General features: G+C 41.4%; 1 protein-coding gene across 1 annotated transcript; it reads right to left on the bottom strand.

Moving 5' to 3' along the window:
• Nucleotides 1-5383: 5383 nt before the first annotated feature.
• On the bottom strand, nt 5384-9261 carry LOC147900483 (uncharacterized). The gene has a single exon (XM_087377005.1). It carries the CDS (start codon nt 8276-8278, stop codon nt 6344-6346), a length of 1935 nt encoding a protein of 644 aa, XP_087233131.1. The 5' UTR covers nt 8279-9261; the 3' UTR covers nt 5384-6343.
• Nucleotides 9262-16667: the final 7406 nt, after the last annotated feature.

Raw genomic sequence — 16667 nt, forward strand, 5'->3', positions numbered from 1 at the left:
AGAATGTGGGGGATACTATTTGGGCACACTTGGTTGGTTCCAAAGACTTGAGAGGAGTGCACGAAGACTTGCGTGCTATGAATAGGATGTCTCGTTTGTGGCCCCAAGTGGGTGCTTCGGGAAAAGTTATCCTCCCGAAAGCAACATGGATCCTCTCCATGAGAGAGGAGGTAGCGGTCAAGGCGGACATTGCCTCTTTTCAAACACCCACAGGGTACATGCGTTGCTTGAAAGGAGCATTTCCAAAGGACAATAAGCTTAGTGGGCTCAAGTCCCATGATTGGCACAAGGTCTTACAGGTATTCTAAGCTGTAGGATTAGTGTATCAATAATCGTGATGCATTAGTGTAATTATGATTATGTTATATTATTGACATGACTTCTTTGTTGCTTTGATAGTTCATCCTCCCAATTACAATAAAAGGGTGCTTACAAGAAGATGTTAGAAATGCTATATCCAAGATCAGTGGTATTGTGAGGTATGCTTACTATCAAATTGCATTGATTGCATTTTCTTCAATTTAATCTGAATAATCTGTAGACTGATTATGAATATATCTTACATGGGCATGTGAAATAGGTGGATATCTCAAAAAGAGATCTCCATATCGAGCATCGAGAAGGCTAGGGTGGAATCCATTGAAGCCGTATGCTTGCTTGAGAGAAGCACATTCCCTCGAGCATTATGACAACTCAAGTGCACTTGCTTGTGCACATAGTTGATGAGGTGGCCATTGTAGGTACCGTTCATAGTCCGTGGATGTTTTTTCTCGAGCGGTTTATGAAAACTTTGAAGGGATTTGTAAGACAAAGAGCAAGAGCAGAAGCAAGCATGGGAGAGGGATGGCTTGTGCAAGAGTCAATAGTATATATCACAGAGTTTCTTGTATCCACGGATCCCAATATGCCGGAAGCTTGGCATAACAAGGATGATGATCGCATCATTGGTGAGGTTCCCCAAAAGAAAAGGGATTGAAAGAAAGATGAGCAAAGAGTAAATGGAGAAATTCAATAAGTTTTGTATCCTCAATAGCAAGGAGATGCAGAAGTGGATTGAGAGATATGAAGCAACCAAAGCAGAAAGAACAAATGCAAGGATGAGATTCAGAGTAATGTATAGGTGATCGCAACCATATCCACGGGATCTCGCCCTTCTCCCCACTCACATGTCACTTGATTGGCTACAACTGGATCTACATAAAGCCCAATGCAATGGAGAGAATAAACGAGCAGGAGCAAGAGTTATCATCTAGATGTATGATGCATGTAAGTTTCTTACCTCTTGACATAATTAAGTGATTATTTGTTAGCAATATACACTATAAAATAGATGCATCTTCATTGTTTTAATGATGCTCTTTTGCAGTACAAAAAGTACAGTGCATTATGGTCATATGGATGACATTTTCGCATGGAATGCATCGATTCAAAGAGAGCCACGTATGATTGTGGAGTCATGGCTAACTTCACACAAGAAAGCCAAGCAAGTGCTTCGGATACCAATCTTCTCTCCTCACAGTTGGATTATTGTGGAACCATATGCGAAATCTATGAAATTGATTTCATACGTCCTTAAGCATCGGAATAGGACCCGTGTGTAGTGGTGTCGTGAGAATCGTAAGTTTTGAGAGGAAATGTATTCAACGAACAGTTCACGATTCACATTGCTTATCTGGAATATCACAATTGGTCCTTGAAGGGAGGTATAAATGCAGCAGCATTGATATCACACCGTAAAGTATTGATTGTTGAGTAATGCTTGCAGTGGTTTGAATTGATCCATTGATTGTAGCATCGTTAATCTTGAGGCACGCTCTTGCAATAGATTGCACTCGGCCTTGTCTCAGCATAATTTTTCCCATTGGAGTCATGGCCCTACTGTATCATCACATGGAGAGTCCGATTGTGTTGCCGCAATTTGGTAGAGAAAAACTTCCAGTGGGATTTTCGACTTGTGAAAATGGGATACCTTCGATCCGATTCACGGGGGGGGGGGGGGGGGGGAGAGAGAGAGAGAGAGAGAAAGAGAGAGAAGGGGGGGGGGGACAGACAAAGAGGGAGTGATAGGAAAGGAGGGAGGAATCGAAACGTTAATGCCAATGGTTGGAGATTTGAAAAGTCGTCTTGACCTGTCCTTTATATGACAAGAGCAAAGAGATTAAATGCACGACACATGGCTGAGCCCTTAAGTGACATGTCAAACTCTAAAACAAGGAATATAAGAAAGATGACAATTTATGATCTCTCCATTGAACGTTGCTTTTGTCTTTGCTTTGTGCTAATTACACTTACCCTAAATGAGTTCAACTATACTAGCAGTGATGATCACAAATGTGTGTTTTCCTTCCTCCTTAGTTGCAATGACTTTGAATTCATTATAATAAGTGCACAAAACAAGATGAATTTAATTCATGTGACCTGCCCTAGATGGTGAGCGGAAAAGGGAGCGAATTTCAAGCTGAGAGAGAGAAGGAGCAGAAAAGGGGGCGAATTGCAAGCTGAGAGAGAGAGAGAGAAAAGGAGAAGGAGAAGAAGAGAGAGAGAGAAAAAGGGGGGATGAAAAAGTGGAGGACTTCAAGGGATGAAGAAGAAGGAGAGAGAGAGAGAGAGAGAGAGAGAGAGAGAGAGAGAATTTCATGGGTAATTACATGCTCCTCCAATCCTCAAAAAAGTGAACATAAAAATAACTAAAAGACTTGATTTTTCTCTTTGGAGGCCAAACGATTACTAAGGCCTACCCATTAGGGGCACTACATTTTTTGGTCTGCCTTGCTATGGGTAGGCTTAGTGAAAGGCTTTAGCTTTGGAGATGGGCAAAATTCTGATTTTTTTAAAGTTTTTATTGTGAATTGTTGATTGGTCCACTTGTCTGTTTTTTGCTTTTTATGATTGATTATCTCCACCTATTCCTCCCTCTTTCTCTCTCTTTCTATTTCAAGGCAAGCCCCCCCTCTCCCCCTCACTCTCTCTCCCCCTTTCTCCTTCATGCACATTGAAGTCTCTCTCTCTCTCTCTTTTCCAATAGATACACTCATTACACACATGGGTAAAATAATTGTACATGGAATTTCTAAAAGACGAATTGTGGTTTTTATACTCAACCTTAGGCCAGTAGTGACGTGCAAGGGAGAGGGTGCATTCATATGCGGGGAAACGTGGGTGTGAAGAAAATGTGAACGCTAAAATTAAGCGGCGGGATTGAAGGGGAAAAAACGTGCCAAAGGCCAGGTAAAGCGAAAGATTCCCCTTGGTTTGCCCTTTTTAGGCCAGATGACGTGTCAGGCCCTTCAGTTGGTTGGTCGCTTGCGTGCGTTGTCTGCAAGCCACGAAGCCACCGTTTGACTTGAGCGGGACCCGCCAAAGCTACAAGAATCCAAGCGGGCCCCCATTTGCTGACGTGGTGATGACGAGCATATATATCCAAGCCGATTCCAGGTGGGCCGTGGGCCCCGCAGCAAACGTAGATAAATGTCGCAGTCCTTTTAAGGCCGGCTTCTCGACCGCCAAAGTTGGCAGCTCGTGCGGCGTCACTTGATTTGGGGCACGCGCGTGTCCAGTAATTTTTAGCAGAGGTTGTTACTAGTCAGCCCGTGCCGGTCTCAATCTTTGCAAGGTACGCTTGTGCCTTTTTTAACTCCCTCCGCCACTTTGATTGGCAGACCATGAAGAACCGTGGGGCCCGTATCCACCAAAAAGAGCACTCAAGCGTACCCAAAGTTAGCAGGCTAGAGTACCTCCTGAGTCCTACCAACTGTGAGCTGCATTTTAGTCAGGCAAGGAAAGTTAAGCAGGGCACGAGTACAAAGAAGCGGTCCTCACTTTAGGATAACCTAGCTGCGTATTAACATGTTTATAAAACGATGTCACATTAGTATAAGCCAGCTATGTTTATAAATTGACATGTCATCGTATTACCGCAGGAACATATTAGTCGAGCGCCAGTTCTCCATGTCACCTGCATATATATATATACATATATGTCCATATATATGTATATAACAGTATGTATAATAGATAGATATAGATTTGTATAATAGACGACGCCTGACTCCTGACAAACTCGCTCATGCACGCTTCCCTGTCACATTCCCGTCATGTTTTAATAGCAGTTTCGCAGTTGATGGATCATGGTCCATGGAGCAACCAACCACACAAACGAATAACCGCTTTATTGATTATTAGTAGTGGAGCTAAAAAAGGAGCTGCATAGTACAGACTACAGTATATATAGAAAGAAAATAGCAATGTAACAGCGTTTTTGACAGTTCTATAGTCTGTCTCCCTACGATGTACATGACGGTTATGCATTCTCTCTCTTTCTTGCATTGTGCAAGGTTGGCGATAGCGTGAAGTGATTCACCAGATTCACCGGCTTCTCATCAAAGGGAACGATTACGACCTCCTCAGTGCTCACGTCAAGCCATGCATCGTTGAGGACTCGCCATGCATTTAACGCATTAGTCTCAGGTGGAGACCAGCATGGAACGATCCATTACCCTCATTCCTGAATTGCGATGTCCCTTTGTTTCTGATTAAACGTCCATACGTAGATCAGCTTTTTTGCGGGCAAGCGCATGTATTGGTGCATTCACGCATTGCGAGCAAACAACTCAAAAGAGCCCATACACCCAAAAAGCCCAAATCATCTAGAGACATCGGAGCTGCGCAGGAGGGCAAGCTTCTTTCATGTTATTCCTTGTACAACATAATGCGGCCCAAAATTATCAATTCTCTTGAGTCTTACTACGTCTGTACAATTTCAGTAACAAGAAATATCAGCAGAATTCAAGTTTCTTATAACTAACATGAGTCCTGAATAACTCCTGATGCCTGTCCTTCCAGTCCGCAGGCGTTTCTTTACATCTACTTGACAGCTACAAGCCTCCATTCCAATGGAACTGCTTTATTAGTTGATGATCCCTCTTTTCGACCTACTGTCAGAACTGCACTCACACCCAGCTGTAAAAATTTCCTCACCACCTACTTCTGCGAGCCTGTCATCTGCCAGAGCTGATCATGAACCCTTTGGTCGGCTATCCCGCTGACACTTCTTATCAGATATCATCAACATCTGCACCCGGACTCTCTTTTCATTTCTGAGTTCCAACCATGACGGAACTCGAATACGGCGCAGTTGGGTTTCAGGACGCGGAACCCACCACGGATCAGATGGAAAGAGCGAATTTTCCAAACAACCTAAGGTCCTCAATTCGGTAAACATACAAGCACCCACAGCCCCGTGTTTAACAAGCGACTCCACCGAATTCAAATCAAAGCGTGTAAAAGGCAAGTTTATCTACAGTCCTAATTCCATTGCAGTACAAGTACTTCATGCGATAAAAATGAAAAGCTAAAAACGCTCCGCTAACGAGTTCCTCCATTTAAATTGACGGCTCAATGTGAGCACGTTGAAGCGATCAGTAATGAACTGCTTTCGACGAGTCCAGACTGTAATGTACACCGTGTGGTGGAAAGATAGAAACTTTGAGCTTTTCAACTAGGGATGTCATGAACACGAGGGATGCAGACTTTGGGAAAAACACATCTTGCTGATTTCAAAAGCTTTGAAACGTTTAACGTGGTCTTAATGTCGAGACAAGACCAAACTTCGTCCACAGCAAGTTGAAAGAAGCATGCCATCCAGTCTTAAGGTATCAAACCACCTCTTTCAAATGCCAATTCGAACAAATCATTAATCACTAGCATTACAGGCCATGGGCAAAAACGAAAAGCTACATCGATCGGGAGAGGTTCCGATTTCGACGAGACAGGAATACTGCCAGCAAATAGCAGAATTCCGAGTGGAAAGCAATAAATTCCCTGAATCAACAAAAGAATATGGACTTTCCAGCACTGCCTGCTCTACCGACTGACCACCTGTACAGCGGGTGACATTTGACCCTTTGGCCAAGAAACTCTAAATCCCAACGGAAGAAAGGAGACTTAACACAAGAATGAAAGAAACGAAAGAATATCAGAACCCATCACCAGAATGGCTAGGTTGGGCTGCAGACGGAATTGAGTTGCCAAGATTATTCTCGGGGAGGAAGGTTTGAAGAGACGCCTTAAGCAAGCGGTTCACACGATGTAACTTGAGGATCGGCATTAGCAGCACCTTATTTCATTGACTGTTCGGTCGATGCATGGAAAATCTAAGCAACAGACAAGGCTCAGAATAAAGAGCTCATCTCAAGGTCGAGGTACGTCTGACTAATGGGAGTTCATGGCCTGATCGGTACTTCTCTCGGTTGCGCTAATTGAGATAGCTATCAATACACAAATGCAGACTAACCCACAAATGTTTTACTGCTTCTCTCACGCTCTAAGTAAGGGGAGCCTATTGTTATTGAGAACTCGTCGGATCGTCTCCACTATCGCCCTGCTGATGACCCGCCCCGATGGAGTGCTGGTCCTGCTGTAAAGATCGATTAGCGTACCGCAGACCTAAATGCTGCTGTCCTCCCAAACCTAATCCAGTTCCGGGGAGTTGCTGGGATCCTTGCTGAAGCAGCATCGATCCAATCGGCATGTGCCCATATTGACCTCCTTGCAGGTCCAGCCCCATACCTCCGGAAAGGTTCAACCGAGGCATAAATGTGACCGCTCCGCTCGGAAGCATAGACGCAGTGAGAGGCATCATAGGATTGGATGAAGATGGAGAAGTGCTTCCAGCTCCCCCTCCTGTTGCTGCCCCAGCCGATTCCAGATGCATGGAGGAACCAGGAGGTGCAGCCATTCTGTACATTGCTCCGCCTGGAGTTCCGGATGGGAAGGTCCAAATCTGTTCATGCGATGGTCCAGCCATGACGCCAGGATTGGAAGAACCTGCTGTCACGGGAAGCATCAAAAAGGCTCCTGGCATGGTATTGTTACTGCTTAAACCTGGCGCAGGTGCTACAGCCCACATGGGCATCAAGTTGGAAGCTCCAGCTTGGGAAGGTCCGGCAACAAGGGTGGAGGACGGTCTCATGACGGAGAGCAAGGGCCTCGTGAGCTCGGGTCCTTCCTTGAGATGTGTCAAGGAGCTTCTTAGACGTTTCCTCATGTTGGCAGCCTCCAAAGAATCCCCTCCTCCCATCCCCTCAGCAACGTCTGACGGCTCCCCCATTAGACTCTCGTGATGAAAACCTGACATGACATCGTGCCCTAACCCTGTCTCTCCCTGGCCTATGCACAATCCCATTCGCCTGTTTGCTTCCATTGCCCTCTCCTCTACCGAGTCCCACTCCGCCCTGCGTGCTTGCTCCATCCTTGCCACAGCCAAATCTGCCGTTTCCCTTTGCCCCAGCCCTGATAATCCGAGCGCGCCGTGGAAGGAAGGGGGCCTGTGTAACGGTGCGGAAATGCTTGATGACGTTGAACGCATGGAGCCTCCGGACGTTTGGAACGAAGCAGGAATCGTCCCCGTGCCTGTTGCTGCGATTATGGCGGGCTCTGCGTGATGAAGGAGCCATTCGATCGTTTCCCCATCGGATTTATGGCCCAATTCACGTGTAAGCTGGAAAATTCGAGCAGCACAAGCCGCTGGCATGCGGATACGCCTCCCTCGACCATCTACCTTGGTGTGACGATCTTTTGTAGACGATCTCTTCGGAGGGGTCTTCTTTGGTACGAGCTGGCCAGCTTCTAATGAGGGTCCTGCCATGGCAAGGTCTTGGGATTGTGGCCTGGGGGCCGACAATTGTACCGAGAGAGTTCCCATACCACTGCTCGGCTGCCCTTCAGATGAATATTTCTGCCCTAGCCCTTGCGCAGACATTGCGAGCGATGCATCAACTTGCGAGGAACCTATACCTGCGCCGCCCATTGCAGCCATTGCTTGCGCTATCGCAGCTCCACTGAAATGAGAGTTGTGCTGCGGATGAACGTAGCCACCCAAACCTCGGCCCTCGCTTTGAAACTGCACTAGCTGTAACGGCACATTACTCTCCGGACTGCCTCCTGCCCCGGAATCTCTCTCTGATTTTGACTGACTATGATCTCCCGAGTCCATTCTACACCCTAAATACGCCCAGATGTATCTCAATCTTCCACCGAAAGTGTGACTTCGACATTCAGCTAGTGGGCAAAATGGGTAAGATAAGGCGGTGTGCGTCTGGCAAGATGGCGCGGAGCGTGGCACCGGAAAGGGCAGGTGAAAGAGCAACACGAGCACGGAGACTTCGGTAGAGAGTAAGCTACAAACCGCAGTACAAGCCCAAGCTACAATGATCAGCTCAGGGCCTAAAGACGGCATACGGATGCACAGCCGTGTGAGGGATCGCACCCTCACACCCATCACCTGCGAGACTCATACAGCTTAATGTGCCCGTTCCCAGGCGAGGAAGAGCTACATGTCGAGGCGGTAAACATGGACGAGCAAGTCACCCGGCACCCGTCGAGCAGGCTGCAGTCTTCAAAGAGGAGCCCCGAATGAAGGAGCTGGGGTATATGTAAGGCGATTGCGAGCAACGAGAAATGAATCCAGCCATGTAGAAAAGGGAAAGCGATCGGGCGAGTTAGTTGGAGAGAGGCTGAAGCGAGATGGGGTAAGGAGCAGTACAAGGACGATCGATGGTGGCAGGGGGGGGTTGCTCACTTGCGCACTGGGGATGCGGGAAAGGAAGGAAAAGGCAGCTTTCCAGGGAGGAGCAACAGGAGAGACGGCAGGTGCACTCAGAGGGCGAGAGGCGAGCTATAGGAAGGAGAGCTGGTCGGGTGGGAGTTGGTTGTTACTTAAGGCACGAAACACATAGGAAAACAAGGCAGGGTGAGAGAGGAGTTTGTGCAGATAGACATTCTGGGCAGAGAACGAGCAAGGCACGTTATGGCGATGCGAAGCACGATGAGGAGGGTGAATGAGCTGATGAACTCCTGAAAGGCAGATGAGCTTGTTGCGGCTGCACACACGACTCGAGTACTCGATCCAAATCTGCAGAAACCTCCTTCCCGAAGAGAGGTTTAACAAAGCTCTCAACAACCTTTGGAGAAGCCGTTGCTGGGCAAAAAGCTGTGGGTAAGGCGATGATAGCAAGCTGGAGACTGCGCGGGCTATAATGAGCTTGAGAAAGGAAGCTTGGGGCAACAGTGCAGGCTATGGCGCTTCTAAAAGCTAGAGAAAGTAGGCTGAGAGGTGCGTCTGAGCTTTGAGGCAATAGTACAAGCTTGACTAGGCAACGAAATGCAGAGAAGCGAGGGCGAGGATAACCTTGAGAAGAGACGGCAGGCCACAGAATTGGGCTATGGACTCTGGACTCCGGAGGCAAGGTAAAGAGTGAAGCTATGGAGATTGGCTACGACGTTAGATTAGACAGACAGAGAGAAGAGAGAGTGTGTATTGATTACGAAAATAAAAAACAAAAAACAACGAGTATTGATTGAGTGAAATAAGATAATAATAAAAAAGACCTCTCTTTAATCTTAGACTCTTATCATAGATTCTCACGCTCCCCCTGGTTTAAATGAGCCCGCTCTCGTACGTCCACACGTGGGGCCTCCACCCGCACGAGCGTCCACGTATTTCGAAATTCGTATACCCATCGTATTTACTCGTATGTCTGCCCCGCCTGCCCCCATGACCCTTCCATGTGGCGGCACCTGCCGCGCTTCAGTGGCCAGCCTGGCACCCTCACTTTGGCCTGCCCGCCACCTCGGCCCCATCGTAACTCGCGCTCTGCCCGTAGATACGGTGTATTCTGTACCCTACTGTAACTCCCATGATTTGTTTGTTTGTTTGTTTTGCATTAATCCCATAATGAAGGAAACCCCTGGGCCGTCCTTTGCTCTTTTAACGTGCACATTGAGTTGTAGCTGGGCGCACGTGGAAACGCCCATCCTTCCGATTCCTTCGAAGTTCGTATCAGTTTTTTTTTGTCTGTTTTTTTCCGGGTAAATTTTCGTGCCTCCAACTCTGGCTTCGTCCGTAACCTTCACAATCATTATTTAGCACTCATCGCTTAGTTTTTCACGCTCTCTCCAACTATTTATGTCGCCTTATCCCATTAAATAACTGTTTGTTACGCACTGCAAGTCAGAAAATATTATTTTATAAATTTGGAAAACCTCCAATCTCATATAATAGGACATAGGATTTCATAACTTTGGAGGTTTTCACTCAGTTTTTAACTATATTTGCAAAAACAGTGCCGGTTTCTCTCACACCTCCAAATTTTGAATTCGTTCATTCACCTCTCGTTCACTATGTTTTCAGGTTTTCCATTAAAAATAGTAGGCTTTTTGGCAAGGTTTTATGACATTAGATAAAAACATTTTATAGGTCATTAGGGAAAGATTGCCATCAACCCAACATTCCCCCAAGTCTTCCCTTACCGTTAAGGTTGTCCAACAAGCCACATAGTAAAAGAATGTCACTTCCTAGCAGACTCTAAAACATCACTCCAGCCAATATTTTGACAAAAAACTACAAATGGTCAAATTTGTCTTCCTTGGAACGGAATAACTAACACATTCTACCCTTGCTTAAGACACATGCCATGCTAAGGTGGACACTTTCGGCCCTAAGTGAGCCTAGCTCTTAGAAGTTAGCTTAGAGAAGATTATGTACCCATTATGTTTGAGAGAATCTTGTACTACAAGAGGCAAATAAGCCTTACGCCTTTAGGCTACCCACAACTCTTGCAACCAATAGGTTATCTAATGTGGATAGTAATAAGATCCAAAGACCACCATCAATGAAGGACGTTACTCTTCAAATCGAACACCATCTATAAAGTGCATCACAATCTCCACACTTTAAATTTGATCTTTCCTTTTGTCTTTTCAAGTATTTATCATCCCTTCTCCCTTCTCTCCCAACCAAAAGCTTAGGTTGCATGCCACTCTCTTTTGCACTTGAAAGATGAAATTCAAATGTCCCTACAATGCTAAGACAAGACTTCGAAGTGGGCCTCCCCTTCTACTAGCTATTGTCACTTCTACTTTCTCACATGTGTCCTATCCTTCCTCTTGGTCACATTTATGGCCCACACATGGACATCATTATAAGAAACGTCTATACAAAGCTTCCCACTTCTTCTCTCTCATTATAACCACCACCTTCAAAGCTCTCCAAGGCTAAAGGTGCCAAAAAAAAAAACATCGGGATTGCAAAGGCTTTATGAGGATCCCCTAGTTCTAGCTAGAACATGTATGAATAATGAGTATGTCATCGAAGAAAGGAAGGAAGTGAGCAAGAGAGAGAGAGAGAGACACAAAAGAGAGAGAGAGAGAGAGAGAGAGAGAGAGAGATTGCGTTCATTCAAATAACATTTCTCCCAAAAGTTTATCTAAAAAATTCGCACATATCATTATATTTTCAATAATTGTATATGCTTATCGAGATGCTTGGAATATAAAGTACAATCAACTTGCACATAAATTTGCAATGATATGAAGAGGCATATTCTACTTTTCAATTTGTAATTAAACAAGAAATTATGCACTTGCTTACAGGCACACAACGAGATATTTGATGTTTCACTTTGAAAAACTTACACTCTTAGGTTAGGCGTTTCTTCAAACTATAATGTCACCCATTTCAATTCTCTAACACTTATGCCAAAAAGTCATCACATCCCACCCAATAAAGGAGCAATGAAGATTATTGAGCATATAAAGATACAAATATGTTCAACTTGCGAATTATGATGAATATAATACATTTTTAATCAAAGTAAAACATCAGTTAATGTGGGAAAACTTTACACACCATGTATTAATAGCACAAACTTTAGAATTATGAGATATGACTAATACTATAAGCTATGTATCACTCAATTGTAATCAACTTTCCACACTCATGAATGGCACCAACTTGAATTCAACAATTTTAAATCGAATGTTATCTTAAATTATTAGGTGAGAGAGAGAGAGAGAGAGAACACATAAGTATTCACATAAGATGAGGGCACACAACAATAAACTACAAATGTATATCTATTCAAAGGAGAAAAGGTATATATATATATATGATTTCTACATGTGAAGAGGATTGCTCACCTTATCGACTCTCTATATGACTGTTACCCACATTAATCTCTTATCTTATGATTCTTTATATGACTCTCTATATATATCTTATCGACTCTCTATATGACTGTTACCCACATTAATCTATGTATTAACATCAAATTGACCAACTAACTACCCTAACACTTTCCCTTTAGTTGAAGGTCTACATAGACTTTCTCTATATGATTGCAATTTCCTCTTGGTAATGCCTTCATGAAATTATCTACTAATTGTTCTTCCAAGAAACAAAGCAATGGTTAAATTTCGGCCAGCTTGATCTCGTGCCCAAAAAATGATAGAAAATATCATTCTACTTCTCCATCTAATGGGCCATGCTCTTTTCAATTCTATCCTAAAGCATTTGCGCTCATGTTATTGTAATAGCTTCTCTAGTTCACCAAGAAGCTTTTGCCGCCATATTGCTTCACATCACGTTTTGATGATTCCTCTTCTCTTGTAGAGAAAGCAATTGAGTCTTTCTTGCTAATTGGGCATGCGATGCAATGCTAATTGAGCAAGAGTGTAAAGCTAGGTGTTGGCTTTACCTCTTTACCTTGACCCCAATCTGCATCACAAAATCCCATGAGGTTAGGTTTCTGACCTAAATCCTTCCTATATGACAATTGATGACCCATCATACCTTTGAGATACTTGAAGATCCTTTTCACCAACTTCCAATGATGCCCTCATGGGTTTGCCATGCTCTGCATAACAAATATGTGCTTTGGTTCTAATAAATTAGTTTGCTAACTCTTTGCTTCATATGTGAGCATCTCACCAATTTATTCTGTCTTCATTTTTATTGTTCTTAATGGTCACAATTCTAACAAATCTCTCATTTCTCAAGATTGCCTTGACACATTCTATCATCATCATGTTGATGCCTATAATGATCAATCATCCACATATAGTGCGATGATTTTTAGATTTTGTTTTTGATTCAGGGTAACATTCCTTCACACCATAAAGTACTTTCTTTTTTTTGCATACAATGTGTTATTTTCTTCAACCATATGCTATTTTCTTTTTTCGCATTCCATACTCAAGACTTGGTGGTGGTTTCATGTACACTTCTTTCTATAAATATCCATTCAAAGACGAAGACATTACATTTTTTTGATGAGCATATGTCTAATGTGTATGCACCCAAAATACCAATATATTTTCTTTATTCTAATCATTGGCATAAATGTTTCCTCAAAAGTTACTTACTCTTGTTGAGATTAACTTTCGATACCAATTCGGCCTTGAAATATTTTAAGGTGCCATGATTTGCATTCAATTTAATGTTGTAAAGCCGTCTGCAACCAACTATGTCTGTAGGTGGATCCACATGTTTCCATGACATGTCTTTCACAAGGCCTTTATACTCCTCTCTGTGGAGTCAATCCAATGTTATGATTGAGTTGCTCCTTGAAACGATTTTGGCACTTTAACATTTGTGGCATAGTAGCAATGTAAACCTTGATGTTCAGGTTTCTTGTCCTTGTTTATATCTTGTGCATCTTCTACTAGCTTTGTCACCACCTTGGTTGAGGTTTTGATGCTGATATAGATGTGCATTGAATTTTCTCTATATAGGCGAGCTAGATCAGGTCGTTCATGACCTCAAGTTACATTTGAAGTTATCTACTCTCCATACATCTCCTTCATTGCTTCCCTTATTTGTTTGATAGCATCACCAATCGTCCTATTTGTTTGATTGAATTTTCCTTTAAATGCACCTCATGTGCTAGATCATGACCATGATACATACTTTCCTTTGCCATCAAAAATAGCATCCCAACTATATAACATCCTTTTTGTCAGATTGTATAGCTTGTATGACTTCTTCTCACTAACAAAATACACATTTTTACTTTGCATGGGTTGATCATGAGTGATTAATTAAATGCAATGTAGTATTCATGCGCCCTTTCCCCTATAAAAAATTTGCCCAACCACTTCTTTGCAACATGCATTGGTCACTTTACAAAATACCCAACTCTTTCTTTCTACAACACCATTCTTTTCTAGAGTGTCCATTGTAGTAGCTTGACTTAAGAAGCCATTTCTCCTCCAAATCCCAACAAACTATGTGACAAGAAAAACTCAAAAACTCATGTAACAAATAGCATCACTTCTCAAACATGTAATCTTTCTTCTTTATTGAGCTTTTGCCATTTGTTTAAACATGTTGATACTTCAAAATGATCATATATTTTCATATAAAATAGATAAATACCTTTTTGGTGAATAAGAAAAATTTTGTTTCACCCAATGATGGTGTGTCTAGCATGTGTCTTACAATATCTGTATGAACCAAGTTGAGTGGACCATGTGTCTTGGTTCCTCTTTTGGTAGGAAATGATTCCTTGTGCTACTTGCTAACAATACACACATCCTTTGCAAATTTTTCATTTCCTAATCTTTACTAGAGCATGTACCACATTGTTTTTCTCCATGAACTACAGTGGTTTGAAATTCAAATATCCAAGCTATTTATGCCACAAATTTACTTCATTACGAGCAATTGTGAAAATTATTTGCCAAGTTCCATCAATACTAGCTTGTTTGTGTACCATCTCTTACATTATGTGCAAGAATTCCATCTAAATTAAATATCATTCACTTCTTGTTGTGAAGGGTCGATGCAAGCTTGGGTGTAGCCATTTTTTATGAAATTTAGGACAGTTATTGTATATAGGTAACCTAAGTAGAAAAATTTGAAGTCATGATTTGAAAATTTTGAGAATTTGGGCCGAATGATTCGTAGGGGCTAAAAATCGTACAAATATTTACAACTATAGAGGCTAGTAGACGAGTGTCATCTACTTATCTTGCACTTGGTTCTCTAGCCAAGCAGAAGAGAATAAAGAACAAAAAGAAAAGAAGGAAGGCCTCATAGGTTGCTCTAGAAATTATGAAGATCTGAACTAAAATGGAATTTGTTTTCTTGTTTGTGTGAGTCTAAGGGCCTCTTTTTTAGACTCCTAGATCTCTTGTGTGAATTGTGATTTTTGTTCTTGTTTGTATGTTTAGTTTGTGTAAGTTCTATGATATCTTTAGAGATTCTAAATCTCTTGTGTGAATAGTGTTTTTTACAATTTGATAGAGTTCTTACAATCTCATTCATGAGTTCTTAAGATCTCTAAGATAGGCTATGTAAATTGTGTTTTTTGTAGTTCAATAGAGTTCTTAGGATATCATTATTTGAGTCCTGAAATCTCTATGTGTTTATGTTTTTGAATTTTCTTTTATGTTTACAAATTTTTTTTCTAAAGCTAGTATGTTTTTTTCATAAGTTTTAATGTTTTTTTTCAAAACTAGATTTGGCATTCTTACACTTATTATTGAGAGAAAACATTATTTTTGAACAATACTATATGAATGAATGTTTTGCAAACTTTGTGAAATATGGTAAAATTTTAAATTAAAGTTATTCATAATTTGCATTCTTACCCTTAATATTATTGAGAGACTATTTTATTATTTCAATATTATGTGAATGAATATGTTGCATCTTTATAAAATTGGAGTTCTTGCACTTACTATTGAATAAATATATATGCTTTCTTTCAGTTTTATGTGGATGAAATTTTCACTATTGCATTCTTACACTTAATTTTGAATGAATATTCTTTATTCTTTTAGTATTATGTGAATAAAGGTTTCACAATATACATTCTTACACTTACTTTTGAGGGAATACATTTATTCTTTCAATAGGATGTGAATGAATAATATTTGAAGTCTGCACTCTCAATTAGAGTTCTTACACTTAATACTGACAAAATATATATATGTGTTCATTCTATTTCATGTGATTAAACTTTTGAGTAGTAACATTCTTACACTTAATTTTGCATGAATATTTTATATTCTTTCAATAGTGTGTGAATGAACGTTTTACAATTTGCATTTTTGTATTTGTCCAAGTTACATTCTTACACTTACTCTTTCGGGAATATATTTATTCTGTGAATTGGATGTGAATGAGTGCGTAACTATTTGCACTCTTAATTAGACTTCTAACTTCTTACATTCCTACACTTACTTTTGAATGAATATTCTCTATTCTTTCAATAGTATGTGAATGAATGGATATATTTTATAATCTTCGATAGACTTTGAGTGAATATCTTTTATATTCTTTCAATAGTATGTGAATGTATGTTTGATTATATACATTCTTATACTCTCTTGAAAGAATACATATATTCTTTAAATTGGATATACAATCTTTAATCAAATTGCACTCTCACATGTGTGCTTAAATATGTATGCTTTCATAATAGTTAATGAATTACAATATAATAATTGTATTGTTACCTTTGGAACTCAGGTTTTTTGTTTATGTTTTTGTTTGTTACTTCATAAGTATAAAATTTGGTCATGCATGATGGAAATACAAAAAGTGCATGCCTCATTCTCATTTATACATTATAAATCTTGTGGGCATAAATTTACTAGCATCTCTACTCGCATCAAGAAACGTTTCGTAGGGATTGGCATGAATGTTGAAGCTTCTACATTCCCTCCATCCAATGTGTGTCCCTTATGCAAGTCATGCTTAGTAAAGTTAAAGCAAGCAATGACCACAACAACACAATGCATCCATAGACACGTGTACATACGCATTTTTTGAATTAAAAAAAAAGTTACGGGCACTTCTATTTGCATGTCTATTAGCACAGCTA

The sequence above is a fragment of the Dipteris shenzhenensis genome, chromosome 7, assembly GCF_047967505.1.
Source record: "Dipteris shenzhenensis isolate YYH24624 ecotype China chromosome 7, Dip_SZ_1.0, whole genome shotgun sequence".
Classification (NCBI taxonomy): domain Eukaryota; kingdom Viridiplantae; phylum Streptophyta; class Polypodiopsida; order Gleicheniales; family Dipteridaceae; genus Dipteris; species Dipteris shenzhenensis.